This window comes from Macaca mulatta, chromosome 4 (genome assembly GCF_049350105.2).
Source record: "Macaca mulatta isolate MMU2019108-1 chromosome 4, T2T-MMU8v2.0, whole genome shotgun sequence".
NCBI classification, from domain to species: domain Eukaryota; kingdom Metazoa; phylum Chordata; class Mammalia; order Primates; family Cercopithecidae; genus Macaca; species Macaca mulatta.
In genome coordinates this window covers 86927325-86945598 of record NC_133409.1, presented here as the reverse complement: position 1 = coordinate 86945598, position 18274 = coordinate 86927325, and the positions used below count along the sequence as shown (strand labels likewise).

Sequence of the window (18274 nt, the reverse complement as noted above, 5' to 3'; positions counted from 1 at the left end):
TTTAACAGTAGGGACTTTTATTGAAGTTTCTAGAATGTTTAAAATCCCATACTTGTTATTTTTGCTGATTCTCTCCTGAAATGTAGGAATAAAATCCATCAAACATAAATAGCCTGTGAGTACTTGTATTCAGAGGCAACAATAAAGTAGCAATGGAGAAATTAGTTACAATCTATAACCAATCTTGCAAGGCAGGGAAAGAGTTCCAAAGAATAGAGCAGGCTGTGGCAGGTTTAATGAGGAAAGAGAAGCAGGTGGGTATCTTCTTCCAGTGACAAGGCAGAAAAATAAACCTGGCGTGCCAACCTGAACCTAAGAAGTGTCCCTAGAGATTAGCTTGTAAAATCAAAGGTTCCTAACAAAGGAATTGATTTGAATAACTCTAATGTAAATATATGCAGTAAAACAGAGCTAGTCATATAGGTGCTGGGGAACAGGAGCTGAAATATCTAAAACAATACTGGTGAGAAAATTCAAATTTTGGTCTTACTCTTTCATCACTACTGCAAATTGACACCAGACAATGCTGGAGGAACATCTCCAAGAAACAAGGACCCCTCAAGACCCTATGAAATAACCACCTATACTGGTTTACAGCACATGTGACCCAAACCAACCTTTTTGTTTAGTTTCAATGGGGAGTTTTGTGAGGCCTAAGAAAAACACTGAAAATATAATATAGAAATAACGTCTGCTAAGTGCTTAGCAATAAATAAATATGCACACAATACAGGTCTTCATGTATAATTTGAAATGCATTATAATGTAAATCAAATTAAAAAATTATAAATATAAGTATAAAGATATTGATTAGAACATAAATATTCCATTTTAATAATGCATTAATCTACAAAACTCCTCTCTAGCTACCTTGCAGAACATGCAAAATAGACAGGGTTGAGATGATGCTTTAAACTGACTTCCTTAACATTTCTAGCATGTTTAAACTTATTAGGATTAATGTTATTTTAGCATCATTCTTGCTTCTGACTTCTATATAGCATGAAGATTATTTAGTTACACATATATCAGAAGCTGCAAAAATTATACTTAAAGCAGAATATCAGGATCGTACCTGTCTTTAGAAAGATTTAAAAATATGTCTAAATATTAAAAATTTGCAAGTAAATCATTAGTTTTTATATTTTACTTTTATTTTTCTTGATAATCGAAAAAGCAACAAGAAAAAAAAGACAAAAATTATTTCTAGGTCTGTGGACACTTGAATTAATATTAACTATGAGACCAATACAAATAGATTTTCTGCTATCTGCATTAAAGTTTTTGTTTAAAATTCCCCAACAGAGCTAAAATGTATCATTTCAAAGTTAAAAAGAGAAAGGTATCTATCTTACCCAACAAGAGAATATTCAAATTTCTTTTTATTCTGGAAAACTAAAGCCAGAATAATAAAAACTAGTCAGTGACAACAAGAAAACAAACATAAACATATGCACATGTACACAGGGGTACACACACATACACACGCACAAACACACACACATTCTGGAGAAAGCCCAACTCCTTTAATTCTCTAGCCCCAGGGCAGAGTTGATATGATTAAACTCCTTTAGGTCATGGCCTCTGTAATATGTACATTTACATGTTTAGTATTATGCTCATACACTGTATTTATCTACTGGACAAATCTGACAAACTCTAATGTACTCTTTAAGTATTTTAAATCTCGAGTATCACATGTGCAAATTTCAGCCTGGAATGTCTTTGAGACTAGGCTTACAGTCTGCATCTGGAGCATTCAATTCTGGGATGGTAACCAGCACAGCCCATTTAATGTTCTTTCTGTTGATTGTACTGGATGACTACTATGTGTCCAGTGCTCAGAAACAATAAACCATTCTCTCTATGACTGCTGACTTGCTGTTATACCACTGAGAAACATTCTCCAGGGCAACCAGGAAGCAGTGGGTAGATGAGAGGAAGAGAGATGTTTCATTAATGGAAATCAAAGAAAGCAAGTTTTCTAACCTGTATTGAGGCTTGATGCCAGGCACATGAGTACATAAAGCTTCCCTGCAACCAAAATTTATCCTAGCCAGTTAGTATATCTAGTAGCCAGCAAAGAAAGTTATCTTGCCAACCCTGTTCCATTTCACTAGCTGAAAGTAAAGGAATAGTATAGGAAAACAGAAATAAAAGTAAAAAGTATTCTGACAGGTGTATCTATTCACTCCCTGCCTCCCAGACCATTTCTAATTGGAAACTAATAAACTAGCATGTACTTTAAAAAAAAAAAAATTAACTCGCGAAGAGCTCAGTCAATTCTGAGTTAAATGACAAAATCATGTTTCTTGGCCCACAGAGTCGAAAGGACCAGGTCATGACAAATTTGTGAAATCGTTACTTAACTCAATTTGGTAGCAAATTCTATGAAAGCCTCTTTTTTTCTCCCTGCTTTCTTAATTTCAATATTATATAGTTGGAGTGCTTTGTACACTGAAAAAAAATTCCACATCATTAAATTTCATTCCCAAATAATTTTATTCCAATTGGTTTCTTTAATCTGACCTCTATTTGTCATCTTCCTCTTCCCCTTTTCCTTGTCTCTCTCTTCCAAATGGTAACCCTGAGCTAGCCTACTTTCTGAGTCTTACATAGGCATCCATTAAGATATTATTCACAGGACTAGGGCGCTCTAAAACCTGCAACCTCCACCTTCTGGTTTCAAGCGATTCTCCTGCCTCAGTCTCCCGAGTAGCTGGAATTACAGGCGCCCACCACCATGCCTGGCTAATTTTTGTATTTTTAGTAGAGATGGGGTTTCACTATTTTGGCCAGGCTGGTCTCGAACTCCTGACCTTGTGACCCACCCACCTGGGCCTCCCAAAGTGCTGGGATTACAGGCGTGAGCCACTATGCCTGGCCTTTTCCTTTTCCTCTTAATAAGGTATTAAGCAAGAAATGAAAAGACTTTAAGATCTGGTAGAACTGCCTGTAACTTTTCCACTTCATTTACTGAACAAAGAAATGCAATCACATGAAATAGGAAAAGACTGGTTTTAAATTTTAAATGTTCTGGGACTAAAAGTAGTTAATTTCCTGCAAATTCCTGAGCTACTCCAACACACTCTTGTTTGTTAACTTCTAAGGGGAGGATATAAAATTAAAATAATAGGCAGTGCAGCCCAGTGGTTCCCAAACAGTAGTACAAGATGGAGTTTTCCATCACTAAATGTGAGAATGCACATTTAGTATGCACCTATCACACATATATGTTCTTATAAAATTGAAAAAAATCTTTATTCAAGATTCTAATCATGCTAATTTCTTGGTATAAACTGAGTTGCTTAAGTAATCATTTCACAAATTTGTCATGATCTGGTCCTTTCGACTTTGTTGGCGAAGAAACATGATTTTGTCATTTAACTTGGAATTGACCAAGCTCATCGCTGGTTAATTTTTTTTTAAAACAGATGCATAAACTTTTATGAAATGATGGTGATGATAGATAAAATTGGTATTTTGTCTTTTCACTGTACATTAATTTAGCACAGTAAATAATCCAACAAGTCTATGAGTTCCCTAATGTTTATGATCATTATTATGTTACTAGTTTATTGTGACCGACTCCTCCCACTTGAACTCCATTCACCTGCACACCCCCCATCTCATCAGTTCTATGTGCCACCCTGCAGATAGGCTTGCTTTGCTCCTAAGGGTTTACACCTACAACCTTCTTCACAAAACTACCTTGGGCTTCATCTAGGGAGTGACATGTGCCTGGAAGACTGACAGTCCCCATTCCCACCCTTCCAGCCCATGGTCGAAGTCTGGTTGGTGCAGGAGTACGAAAGCCCAGCTCTCTAGCAACTTTGCCTCCCAGCAGACTGGGACTTCACATGATATTGCATCCTTGCTTGACTTTTTCCCATCGTGCTTCCTCTACTCCCTTACTAGCTTCTCCCACAGTTTTTGCATAATAAATTGCACAGGAATAGTCGCCTCAAGATATTCTTCTGGGAAGCTGGATCCAAAATTCTATAAAATCCAAAAGTCTAGAAACCACTAGTTTAAATCTTAAGAATGTCACTCCCATGTCTGCATTTGCCAATAGCTTATTCTCTGCATTCTTGGACTTTTCTCACTTCTTCAAACACCATGATCTTAGCTCACGATCTCACCTTCAAATGTGCTGTCGTTTCTCCTCCTTTCCTATCCACCCTGGGGCCTCACTCAACCCTCAGGTTGCAGGTAAGTCACTTCCCCAGGGAAGCCTTCTCTGAGCCCATAGATTAGGTTCTCCCCTCTGCCAATACATGTTCTACATGGTCCTCTTCTAGGCTGGCCTGTAAGCTCAAAAAAGAGCCATCTCTGTCTGACTCTCTACTTGGTTCCTAGCAGTAAACTAGCAGAGAGGGTGTTCAATAAATGTTTCTGATTGTATAAGAAAATTCACCCAAATGTTAACAGTTACTGAATTTAGGCAGAAGAATTACAGATTTTTTTCATATATATTTTCCTTTTTTTTGTATTTTCTAGCTTCTTTTTAAACAATGAAACAGCTATTGATTTCATAATCAGTAAAATTTAAAAAGGCTTTTCATATACCTTAATAATATATTGGTCACCTTTTTTTCTCTTAAAATGTAATGATATTTTCAGTAGACTAAAGCTGAAAATCAGTAAAGAAAATCAGAGATACACGTATAAATAAAGTTTTAACTTTAATCACAATCACACACCAATAACTCTCAGTAACCCAAGAGCATGATTTATACTTAAAATTAGTTATACAGCTGTTAAGTTTTACACTGGAGAAAACACATTACATGTTCCATTGATCTCATCCCTAAATCTTTTCAGATTCTTGGAAAAAAGTGGATAAGTTTGTAAGAAGAATGACAGAGTCCTAATAAAACAATTCTCATGTAAGAAAAGATCCTGCCATGCACGGTGGCTCATGTCTGTAATCCCAGCATTTTGGGAGGCCGAGGCGGGCGGATCACCTGAGGTCAAGAGTTTGAGATCAGCCTGCCCAACATGGTGAAACCCCATCTCTACTAAAACTATAAAAATTAGCCAGGCATGGTGGCATGTACCTGTAATCCCAGCTACTCAAGCGGCTGAGGCAGGAGAATCTCGTGAACCCAGGAGGCAGAGGTTGCAGTGAGCCGAGACCATGCCACTATACTCTAGCCTGGGCGACAGAGAGAGACCCTGTCTCAAAACAAAACAAAACAAAAGATCCTATCCCAGTAATACTTTTTTTTTCTTCTTAAGGAGAAAAAAAAATCTGATTTTAATTAAAGTATACTGGCTTTCTGAGATTAAAAAATGACTAATAACATTATTTGCAATGAATTATTAGGTAGTTCTGGGGGAAAAAAAGTAAAGATTATACCAGCAATCTTCAAGTTGAGCTGTACCCTGTATGCTTTCTGGCAGGCCCTGGAAGTGTTCCCTTAGAGATGAGGGGACAGAGACATCAGAGGAGCAGCATGTTACAGAGGTAGCAGCTGACCCCTGCCCACCTCCTCCTGCACTGGCAGCTGGCCATCCTACAGCTGAACAGGCGCCCTGATCTGCTCTCAGGCTAGAATAAGCTCCTGAGAGCAGGGATTTTTATTTACTTTGTTCATTGCTCACTGACACATCTCTAATACCTAGAACAACACCTAGCACATGGTAGACACTAAAATATTTAATGAATGAGTGATTTAATAAAGTGATATAAAGTCCTAGGAACTGCTAAGATTCATAAGTAATAGAAAAAATCAGCAAATAATATGATCAGATAATTAAAGGAAAAAGAAATATAAATGGTTTTTAAACATATGAAAAGATTTCAACCTCTGAGATAATAAAAGAATTTTAACAGTTAACATGAGATAACATTTTTCACCTATTAAATTGCAAAAATATTGAAATTTATTAACATACTCCGTAGGTGAGGCTTTGGCAAAACACTCATGTACATGCCCTGCTAGTGGGAATATAAATAGTACAGACCCTTTGGAGAGGAATTTGGCATTATATATCAAAATTACAACTGTTAAAAATTAAAATTAAATGTAATTAAAAATAAATTGTTAAAATGCAAAAACAAATGCTAAACATTACAAAATTATCAAATTATCCTTGGTTGAGTAACCTTCTTCTGGGAAATTTATCCCACAGATATACTTGCACACATGTGAAGTGACTTATGATAAGGTAATTCCCTGCATTAATGTTTATAACAGCAAAAGACTAGAAACAACTAAGTGCCCATCAATGGGGGACTAGTTAATAAGTTGGGGTTCATACACACTATGCATTACTTGCAACTGCAGGAAAGAATGAGGAAGCTCTCTTTGTACTTACATGAAAAGAACCAATATATACTACTGTGTGAAACAAACAAGGTACAGTACAATGTGATAAATATGCTTACTTTTATGCATAAAAAAATAAAATTATATTTGTATTTGCTTGTATCTGCACAAAGAAATTCTGGAAAGATACAAAATGAGTGATAAAAGTGGTTTATTTGAGGGCAGAATGGGTCCTAGGCACATGGAGAACAGGGTACGTGCAAGACTGCATTATATTAATATTTTTTTTAATTAGGAGGTTGAATGACAAAAATGAGAGCCAAGGAGCTGCTATGTGCAAAATAGGCTTATAGGGAGAATGCATGAATTACTTAAAGCAACATTGATTTTTAAATGAATATGCTTGTTGCAAAAACATTCAACTAACATTAAACCAAATCCCCTAAGGACCTCCTCTTAAGTATCACTCACAGGCCTATTGTGAGTTGTTGAAAAGATTTAAAAGTAATAACATGATGCCTGTTTGAAAATATTTTCAAAGTCATATTTCATACTAACGTCTCAGAATGGTCCCTATGAGTTCAAATTGTGTTTTTTGGTTTTGGTAAATTTTATGAGATGCAAATAGCATAAGCCATGAATATTATAGTGTGAGGTACTACAGGTATAAAGCCTGCATTAAATCTTTATATGAGTGATCTCTCTTCCCCATCAGAAAACTAAGGAATATTTTCAAAATCAAATTCATGTAAATCACTATAAAGAATGCTTGCAATAAAAAAGATATCCAATATTAAAACAACCAAAACCTTTCTACCATATAACTTAGGTCATTAAAAAATCAGTCTTACCTTACTTCAGTTGGTGGATTTGGGGAATAAGGATTTGCAGAACAAGCGAGAATTCTGATGACTGCTCCAGGATGATAGGTTTCTAGAACATGAACAGCTGTAGGATACACCTGTTGTTCAAAAGTAAGTTCCACATAGTCCTGGCTCTGAAAATTAGGTGGTGTCCTCTTGAATGGCAAGGAAGCACTAGGACACTGATCCCACCATGTCCCATAAGTTCGAAACACAGCTGTCTGAGTAAAGTCACCAGAACTTGGGAATACATTTGGTACGCCAGCCAAATTCCTCATAGTATAGGACATACTATTCTCACTTCCATAATGGGAACTGAAATCCACTACTTCTTTGGCATACTGGACTACCTCCGCATTGAGAGGGGAAGTCCGGCTGTTTGATTCTATAGTTCTATGGCTGTTCATCATCTCTCCTCTTGTAGCTGTCCTGGCTCGGCGCCGAAGGCATATATAATAAAACATAGTCAGAACTGTTAACATGGGAAAGACCGGTGACATCTAGATGTGAATTATGAAGCTTCAAAAGGTCAGGTGTCCTCAGTAAGACGCATGAACTCTTTGAAGGATGTTCTAAAAAAATGAATGGTTTGGTGAAGTAAAATAATTTAAATAAGCCGAAAAATGCATGGATAAGGTAACAAACAGGCTCTACCCTCAATGTAATTTCCCAGAATGAAACTAAAAAAACAAGTTTTAAAATACAAATGTGAAGTCATTTTCTAATGTATTTTTAAGAAACCTAAATATTGTTATGTATACAATATAGGAAGCAAAACTATATTATAAGGCAATGGAAGATATATAATCCAAAAAGCCGTATTTTATACAAAATTATAGCCATCACTCAAGAAATACTAAGTCTTTGAATCTGAAATTAAAATTATTTAAATTACATGGTGAACAACTAAAATGCTGCTGTAAATTCAAAAGAATCTTAGGCACTGCTGTAATTTTACATGTTAACAAATAATTCCCTACTGTTAATTATTACTCTCTTCCAAACATACTAAATTCAGATTTCACATTATGGGAATATAGTTTTTTTGGTGCTGACAGTTAATCCAGATGAACTAAATTAACTGCCGTACACATCACAGATCACCAGACAGTGTTTAATTTATAACTCTTAGCATTATTTGTTAGGGCAGTCCACGACTGGCTGGCATCTGGTTTGTTGCCAGCTACTCTTAGAAATCACTCACCTCGGATAGAATGGCCACAGGATACACATGGGAAATGCAAAAGTTGGCATTCATCCATGTACCCTGAAATTTTCATACTGACTTCAGGTACAAATGCTGACATGTGACATTCTTTTACCTGTAAGACAAGAGTTTTGGAAAATATTTTTGTGTACAAGTCTCAAAGTCAAAATATCCAAAAATATGATTATAAGTAAACAGCCAGTTATTCAACCTTTCAAATCAAACAGGCCACATATTTCTATTTTGTACACAATTTTAAATAACATAAAATAATGTATTTTTTAAATGTTATGCTAGAATATAATAAAGATTTAATAATGAACACTATCTATAGAGAGGTTGCAAACTCACAGCTTTTGTTTCAAACTATGTTTGCATACATATTTTACCGAGGCCAAACAGTGTTTTTTAAAAATTTGATCTAGTTTGTAACCTTCAACAATCAACAAGACCCCAAGAGGCACGAGCTCTCTCAGTGGCCACTCTTGTTCCCAGCCAGCTCCACTCATTTACAACATAGGCTGGGGCCCATCCTCATTGAGTAGGTAAACTTTTGTTGACAAAAACAAGGAACTATGAAACAAACTTATTTTTGTACCTGTAAAGTCTTGAGTTTAACTTCTAAGAAAGGAGATGTACCAACTTTTCTTTTTTTTTTTTTTTTTTTTTTGAGTCAGAGTCTTGCTCTTGTCGCCCAGGCTGGAGTGCTGTGGCACAATCTCGGCTCACTGCAACCTCTGCCTCCTGGTTTCAAGCGATTTTCATGACTCAGCCTCCCGAGTAGCTAGGACTACAGGCATACGATACCACGTCCAGCTAATTTTTTGTGTTTTTAGTAAACACGGGGTTTCAACACGTTGGCAAGGCTGATTTGAACTCCTGACCTCATGTGATCCGCCTGCCTCGGCCTCCCAAAGTTCTGGGATTACAGGCATGAGCCACCACGCCCGGTCCCAACTTTTCTTTAATAGAGTGACGTACTAGTCTTCCAAAACTTTAGCACTAAGATTATAAAACATTATTTGCACTAAATGTCCCTTCCACTCAAAAACCTCCAATGCCTTTTTCTTACCTATAAGATATAATCTAAATTCTTTGGTTTGGTATTTTAAGGCTCTCTTCAAGCTGGACCAATCTCTTCTTGTCTAACCCAGCAAACCCAATCAAGTTCTAACCAAGCTTCGTATTTTACGTTAAGTCTCGCTTCCTCTATCATTTCTTTTCTAACCACTTTTTTCCACATCAGTAGCCTTACTTTCTGACACCTACTGGCACTGCATTTCTATAAGACATATATACCTTAGTTCCTCTAGGGTTTATATTAGGAGTAAGTCTCTTGAAGGAGGGAATCTAGCCAAAGATCTTTATTTCTCAAAGTACACAGTACGTAATAGGCACAAAATGTTTGACATGTTGATAGAAAGGTGATGAGCAAACTAAAAAATTGTAAAAATCCAAATAATTTTAAATTGTATAACAGCATCCCTTTGCGTCTCATTCCCAGACAGATCCAAACACACTGAAATGCTTAAAAATATAAGCACTGAAACGCTACTTAAAGAACTGAACTTGAAATAAGTGCAGAGAATCCACAGTTATAAGAAACTAAGAAGAAAGTCAGCTGGGCATGGTGGCTCACACCTGTAATCCCAGCACTTTGAGAGGCCGAGGCAGGTGGATCACCTTAGGTCGGGAGTTTGAGACCAGCCTGATGAAAATGGAGAAACCCCATCTCTACTGAAAATACAAAATTAGCCAGGCATGGTGGCACATGCCTGTAATTCCAGCTCCTCAGGGGGGTAAGGCAGGAGAACTGCTTGAACCCAGGCGGTGGAGGTTGCAGTGAGCCAAGATCGCGCCATTGCACTCCAGCCTAGACAACAACAGCAAAACTCTGTCTCAAAAAAAAAAGTCAATGAGCAGAAAAAAGAAAGTCAATGAGCAGAGGTGAGGGGCTCAAGCTAATATGACTCATGGAACCAGTTACAGGCCAAAATGGTTACAAGGGGGCTCCCTAACACCCAATGAGAGACGTTATTTCAAGACACCGGTCACAGTTGGAAGGACCTTCATAAAGCCAAAACTCTGAAAGGATCACCCTATCCATGAAACCGGGACTACAAAAAGTTAGCTCACTGGCGAGGAAGCCCAAGTAGGCATGATATCAACTAAGGCAATGGGGGGAAAGTCACCAGAGGAAATCAGAACCATATTAGGCATGAACCACACATAGAGTGTGGGACTAAATTCACACAACCTTCATGGTTTAGAATCCCACCCTATCCTCATGCCAAAAACTGAAAAAAGAAAAGTAGTCCTGAACTGGTGAAACTTTAGGACCTGGTAAGAGCAAATGTGAAAACTCTTTGCAGGAATGCTTCCAAAGCACAGAACAGACTAAACCTTTACTAATGATGCATCACAGTAATAAATTACAGACCAGAATAGAAAATGAACCATGATGAGAGACAGTCAGTGGACTCATCAAATAGAGGGATTTACAGCACAAGAACAAGAAATAACGGAATAACCAGAATAAGACTTTTTCCAAAGAAGGGCAACAAAGCATATATTAAAATAAATAGGCTGGGCATGATAGCTCATGCCTGTAATCCCAACACTTTGGTAGGCTGAGGTGGGAGAATCACTTGAGCCCAGCGGGGCGGAAGTTGCAGTGAGCCAGGATTGCACCACTGCACTCCAGCCTGGGTGACAAAGCCAGACCCTGTCTCAAACAAACAAACAAATAAATAAATAAGGTGTTTCTGTAGCATACACTTATTGGATGTATTCATGAGTCAATGAACCAGATTCACCTCAGGACATATTATACCAAATACTGAAGTATGTCATGTTAAAATTGGGGGAAGAAATAACTACCTGTTATATTACTTCTTTATTCAAACATTTCACCTACCACGAGTATAAATCTGTCAAATTAAAAAAATATATATTTAAGGCTGAGGCTGGAGGATCACTTGAGCCCAGAAGTTAAAGGCTGTAGTGAGTCATGATCGTATCACTGCACTTCAGCCTGAGCCACAGAGCAAGACCCTGTCTCAAAAACAAACAAACAGACAATTTTTCACAACTCAAGTCTCAATCCTTAACACAAAAATTTGAAATGGCACAAATCTTTCTTTTACCATATACACTTTATTTCAAAATAGGGCTGCAGATAAATTAAGAATCATTTTTCAAAGAAGTTACTTGAGTCTCCTCTTTTCAAAAAGAAACAGAATTAACAAATAAGTTAAAATGCAAAAATAAAATTTAGGAAATAAAGAACAACGTATAACACATATTCAAACCAATTGACAAATCAGCTAATTTGGAAGACTATGGATGTGTTATTCCTGGACACCATCAAAGGAAGGACAGAAAACCATCTACAGTGGATGAATAAGTTGACTGCTTAATCTTTGGACATCATGTCTCACTCTACGGTCTATAAATTGCTTCAACTAAGCTCCTCCCACTTTCTTTATAAAACTGTGTTTATCAAAAAGTAAAACAGTTTTTTAAAACCAAAGAAATACCTGCAAAATAAGATATCATCATTCATGTGAATTTTCACAAGCATTTTTGGCAAAAAGATTTTAGACAAATTGTGAAAGTCATATTCTGTTTGACATACCAAGCCACAAACTTTGAAACTGTTTCCCAGCTTTTACCATTGTAGATTATAAGATAATATCAAAAGCAGCAAGACTGTCATATGGGCAGTATTATATTTAAGCTGTGTTAAAGTTAAGCAAAATTTTGCATTGAGGCAACATATGTAAAAGTGAGTTATAAACTGTAAATATATGTGTTATATGTTCAAACTTCTTCAATATAGAAATGTAAAATGGATGCTTTAGTTTTTTCCAACTATGGATAAAAATAATATTTAATGCTAATTTTTTCAGGAAATAAAGTTAAAAATGGCAAAAGAAATTTTTAAAGGAAGGAAATGCAGTGTATGATACACTGAAAAAGCAAATATATTTATTCTTTTTCCAGCAGTGCTATTCGGAAAATGTTATAGAAGTTAAAACTTGTTTTTAAAAATAAGCAAGGCATAGAAATAAAAAAGACAAATGTACAAACCCATTGCTAACGTCCTTCATTGATTCTAAACTCCTTTCCAATCTACTAAGATGACACATAAAAGTGTTCTAGGGGTGGGGAAGAACATATGGAGAAGAAAGGATAGCTCTCTCTACTTTTCCCTGGGAAATGAAGCTGAAAAAGGGAATGAAGCCATTGTCTCAGGACTCATGTGGGGAGCAACGACCAATGCAGAAGTCCAAATTGTCCAGGCGCTGTCTGGACTTCTGCCAAGGCATGGAGGCAATTTGTGGTAACCAATGAATATCCCAGTGGGCAATGAACCAAGTGTAAAAGATACAATAACTCTATTTTATGAGGAGAATGGGATTCAAAGATAAAATTATTTTTCCCACCTGGTGCAAATAAATATTAGTCAGGAACACTTTAATTTGTCCAAAAGAGTGATTATACAATGGACCTTCCGGGAGACATTCTCTTTTCTTGTTCATTCAAAAAGCTATTTTAATTTTAAAGACTCACAACATATAAAAATATTATTTTCCATTTAGAATAAGTCAGAATTAGGATGATCTTCATTTCATTTGTTGCTTAATTCAATCACTGATAAACAATGACTATAAGTGAGAAATTCTCTACACTGAACATTTATACTAGCACAATCAAGGAATACCAAAACAACAGCCATTTTAACTTGTATCATGAGACTTTCGTACTCCTTGGGAAACAACTTGCTTTTATACGACATGATTTTTTTATAATACAACTTAGGTTTCAACCACATCTTCCATATTATAAAATGCTTAACAAAGTTAAATAACACAATTACAGAGAAAGCAGTAACAGTGGAAAAGAGAAATTAAGAGGTATAGACAAGGGAGAACATATGTTTACTACTGAGATTTGAAGTGAGATGGGGAATCGATGAGGCGGAGAGAAGCAGGATGGCAGGAGCTGCCGAGAAGTCGGCTTGTACTTCGAAGGGAAAAGGAGGAAGGAAAAGGACTGTTAATAAAATAACAAAGGGAGTGATCAGAATGAACTAGAGCCAGGATAGTGTAAAGGCTAGGTTCACAGTGAGATGAAAGAACCTGAAAACAACTTTAAAACTGAAAAGAGGATTCTCAACATATACTAAAGTGAAAAAACATGGAAAAAGACAAAAAGGACAGGCAATAAGGCACAGGCATACATAGAAGGCAAATTGTAACAATATTTACTTGCAAAAGAGCCCAGAGAGACATGTCAATGAAGTCATAGGGAAAAAAAAAAAAAGAGTAAGTTTAGACAGCTTTGCTACATAGTACCAAAATGTAATTAGAATGCTCAATGTGGTAATGACTCAAGAAAAAAGACCGACCCTTAAATGATTATTATTTCTGAATCCTGCTGAAACCGATCAAGACACACTATTTTGAGGAAGGACTTTTCTGCTTGAATCTAGAAATCAAAACATAGGGGAATGAAAGAAAGCATTAATGGAAAAAGAGGGGAATGATACGTGAATTTGATGCAGCATCTGAAATTTCTATCAGTTCTCTAGCTTTATACCAACTTGTGCTTTATACCAACTATAGCCAACTATAGCCCCTTTATACCAACTATAGCCCCCTCTAGCTTTATACCAACTTGTGCTCTTTTGCCCCCTCTTGCCTCTGGTAACTTCTCAGTCTCCTCCCAGGTTTTCTTCTTCCTAATTCTTCTCATATACACAGAGGTACCATTAAAGGAAGGCTGTCTTTTTGATAACATGATATACAAGAACATTCAATCTAACTTTGAGCCCGCCCTCCCCTTCCCTTTCATGTCCACACCCACCACCCTTGCTGTAGACCCATCAGAACCTCCACCATGCCGTCAGCAGCACTCCTGCTTTCATGCCTCAGCATCCTGAAATCTTCAACTGAGGCTGGATGGCTCTGGAATGCCCACTCTCTTCCACTGCTTGGCACTCTCTTACTCAACCTTCAAGGTCAGGTTCATACTTTATCTACCATGCACCTTTCCTCTGCTCTTCTATGTTCATATTATTTGCTATTCCTTACATGCTGAAATATTTCTCTACCTGAATAGACTATGAATCCCTCAAGTTTGGAGAACATGCCTTAATTATAACTATACCCTTAAGGCCTAGCACATGCCAATATATGCTCAATAAACATGTGTTGTTTTACGGAGATTGGAAGAGTAGACGGCATAAAAGAATTAAAATAAATCAGTTTAAAATAAACACAGAAATGAAACCAGCGATTCTTCATGATAAGGCACATGTAAACCAAAAAATGATGCAAGAAATGTTCCATATCTTGATACAGAGAAAAAGAGAGAGGAAATGGGTAATAAAAACTGAAACGCAACAGGTAAGAATCAAATGTATGAACTTCTTTGAAGCCATCCAAGAAGGAGTAGTACATATATTGAAATTTTACTGTTCAAAGAGAATGAAAAAAGTAGCAACTTCTGTTAGTACAAAAGCAGCTTCTGAATACATAAGAGTCTTGATTCTGGTCACAAAGAAACTCTGATTGAAATTAAAGAAAGATTCATGAAAGAGATGATTAGAGAGGTAAAAGAAAGCTACTTCCTCAAATACAACGATGTTTTTGCACTCCAAATCTATGTTAAAGTGGTAGGTTGATTATGGAGAACTGGAAAAACTATGGCTGAAACAGAATTTCTTAAAGAGATAACCTACGAGTTAAGACAAAAGAGACGGAAAATCGCTTGAACCCGGGAGGCAGAAGTTGCAGTGAGCAAAGATCGCACCACTGCACTCCAGCCTGGGCGACAGAGCGAGACTCCGTCTCAAAAAAAAAAAAAAAGAGAGAGAGAGAGAGAGAAGAGACAGGCTGTAATATAAGAGCAAAGGTAACAAAACAGGTTAATATTGTTCTGGTATTAGATGGATGTAAAGGAGCAAAGGCCAAGCACTGGAAAAACTCCTCTTTTTCTTCATCATAATTATTGATATTCTAATTGTACTAGATCTTAAAAAACTAACACTGAAAAAAATGTAATAGTGTCAGCATGGAAATTACTTGGGATGGTATCTTAGGGCTTTATGTGCCTCTCTCTTCCTCTAAATAAATTCTTCCCCAGTTAAAACATTTTTATTGGCCGGGCGCGGTGGCTCAAGCCTGTAATCCCAGCACTTTGGGAGGCCGAGACGGGCGGATCACGAGGTCAGGAGATCGAGACCATCCTGGCTAACCGGGTGAAACCCCGTCTCTACTAAAAAAATACAAAAAACTCGCCGGGCGAGATGGCGGGCGCGTGTAGTCCCAGCTACTCGGGAGGCTGAGGCAGGAGAATGGCGTAAACCCGGGAGGCGGAGCTTGCAGTGAGCTGAGATCCCGCCACTGCACTCCAGCCTGGGCCACAGAGCGAGACTCCGTCTCAAAAAAAAAAAAAAAAAAAAAAAAAAAAAAAAAATTTATTATGACTGTATTTTTTAAATCAATAAGGCCCCAATGTAGAAAAAATAGGTGGAGTTCTTACCTGAAACATATGGATCAAGAGGAAAACTGGAGACTCCTATCCAGCTTCAAAGCTTCTTGAAAATCCAAGCAAATAAAGCAAATGGAGAAGGCAAGGGAACCAGGCCAGGAAGAAAAATCTAAAAGGAGAGCAAAAATCTTAAAAACCAGAGGTAAATAGTACCACTCTCTTCAAGGAATCAAGGTAGATCTCAAAAATCAAGGAAATGATGCAAAAAGTCTGGAACACAGTAGACTCTGCAAAATCCTCTGCTGAGTTAATGAATAAATGGCAGGAACTAAGCAAGAGGTAACCAAGAAGTCAACTAGGAACGAATCTATTGGAAAACAAGAGATAAGATTCACAACAAATTTAAACTACGAATTGATAAAGGTTAGTTCTGCAGAATGTATTCTTTCTTTCCTAGAGTTTAACAAGCATATCTAAACTTCTGAAATATTTCATAATCGATCTTTAGTAGCAAGAAAAGCAGAAAAAGGAATTGAAGAAATCTTTTTTTTTTTTTTTTTTAAAGTAGAGCTATAGGATGAGTGGAATGATTTTTTTGTTGTTGTTGTTTTTCTGATATAATGGATCTGGAAACCCTCTTCCTGACCAAGATGCTATCTCAGAGTGACAAGAAAGGATATGTTTCTAATTACACAGGTACGATGACACAACATAACTTAGAAATACATTCCATTGTTATATTACCTATATATTACCTTTTTCTTCAGGGTTTAATGATGGGTAAGAATAAGCCATCTGAATGAGAAGAACTGTGAATCTGGAATAACCCTAAATCTTTAGCAGATACGCAATGCATATTTAACTGAAATATTAAAAATTGGAGATATCTGGTTAAGGATACATTTAAGGAACTTACAGAAGAAAGAAAAAATGATATTTTGTTTATTAAAGTCATACTAATTATGTGAATTTACTTTAGCCAAATATTAGCCATATATTTTTGTACATTAACAGAGAACATTTTACCTAGAAAAAAATATAGTGGATTTACACCCTGCCTAACAAAAATCCAAGGACAATACGTCTGTCATAGCTTGCCATTATAGTTAAAATAGCAACTAACTAAAATGGTTTAATACTGTTAAATTAACTTTAGTATAAAACAACACCCCACTTTAAGCATATAATTTGATGAGTTTTGACAATGACAGAAACCAACATAACCACCACCAAAACCAAGAGACAGAATATTACCCCAGCCTAAAAGGTTCCCTGGTCAATCACCTATCCACAACCTGCACCAGGCAAAAACTGATCTGCTTTCTGTCACTACAAACCAGATTGTCCTTTATTCCAGAATTATATGAAAGTGAAATAATATAGTATGTATAGTTGACCCTTAAACAACACAGGTTTGAACTGTGGGGGTCCACTTATATGTGCCTTTTCTTCTGTCTCTGCGACCTCCGAGACAGCAAGACTGACCCATCCTCTTCCTCCCTCTCAGCCTATTTAACATGACGACAATGAGGATGAAGACCTTTATGATGACCCATTTTCACTTAATGAAGAGTAAATATATTTTCTCTTTCTTATGATTTTCTTAATATTTTCTTTCTCTAGCCTATTTCATTGTAAGAGTACAGTATACAATACATATAACATATAAAACATATATTAACCAACTGTATATGTTATCAGTAAGGCTTCCAGTCAACCATAGGGTATTCAGTGGTATTTAAGCTTATGGGGAGTAAAAAATTATAGCTAGATCAACTGCATGGGGGATCGGCACCCCTAACCTTCATGTTGTTTGAGGATCAACTGCATTATTTTACATCTAGCTTATTTTATTCAGCCTGTCTTCCAGATGTACCCATGATGCTATGTGTATGAGTAATTCAGTTCCTTTTTATTCTGAATCAAATCCTATTATACAGTTGACCCTTGAACAATGTATGGGATTGGGGCACTGACCCCCTGTGAAGTAAAAAATCTGAATATAGGCTGGCATAGAGGCTCATGCCTGTAATCCCAGCACTCTGGGAAGCTGAGGCAGGTGGATCACCAGAGGTCAGGAGTTTGAGACCGGCCTGGCCAATATGGAAAAACACTGTCTCTACTAAAAATAAATTTTTAAAAATCTGAGTATAACTTTTGACTTACCCAAAACTTTACTAATAGCCTACTGTCGACCAGAAGGCTTACCAACAACATAAACAGTTGATTAACATATTTTGTAAGTTATATAATGTATTCTTACCATAAAGTAAGCTAGAGAAAAGGAAGTATTGTTAAGAAAATCATAAGAGAAAATATACTGACTACTCATTAAGTGAAAGTGAATTACCACAAAGGTCTTCAGTCTGATCTTCATGTTGAGTAGGCTGGGTAGGCTGAGGAGGGAGGAGGAAGAGGAGGGGTAGACC

The 18274-nt window shown here is 36.8% G+C and overlaps 1 protein-coding gene across 3 annotated transcripts in view; it reads right to left on the bottom strand.

The window, feature by feature from the left end:
• Positions 1 to 18274, bottom strand: part of FBXL4 (F-box and leucine rich repeat protein 4) — a 74931-nt gene that overhangs the window by 39889 nt on the left and 16768 nt on the right. Inside the window, exons 2-5 of one of the 3 annotated variants that reach the window (XM_015136949.3) lie at positions 15897 to 16014; positions 13759 to 13838; positions 8343 to 8460; positions 7127 to 7710 (exon numbers count right to left, since the gene is read on the bottom strand). In XM_015136949.3, coding sequence (XP_014992435.1) covers positions 7127 to 7638 — 512 coding nt within the window. In that variant the 5' untranslated portion in view covers positions 7639 to 7710; positions 8343 to 8460; positions 13759 to 13838; positions 15897 to 16014. 3 annotated transcript variants of the gene reach the window in all.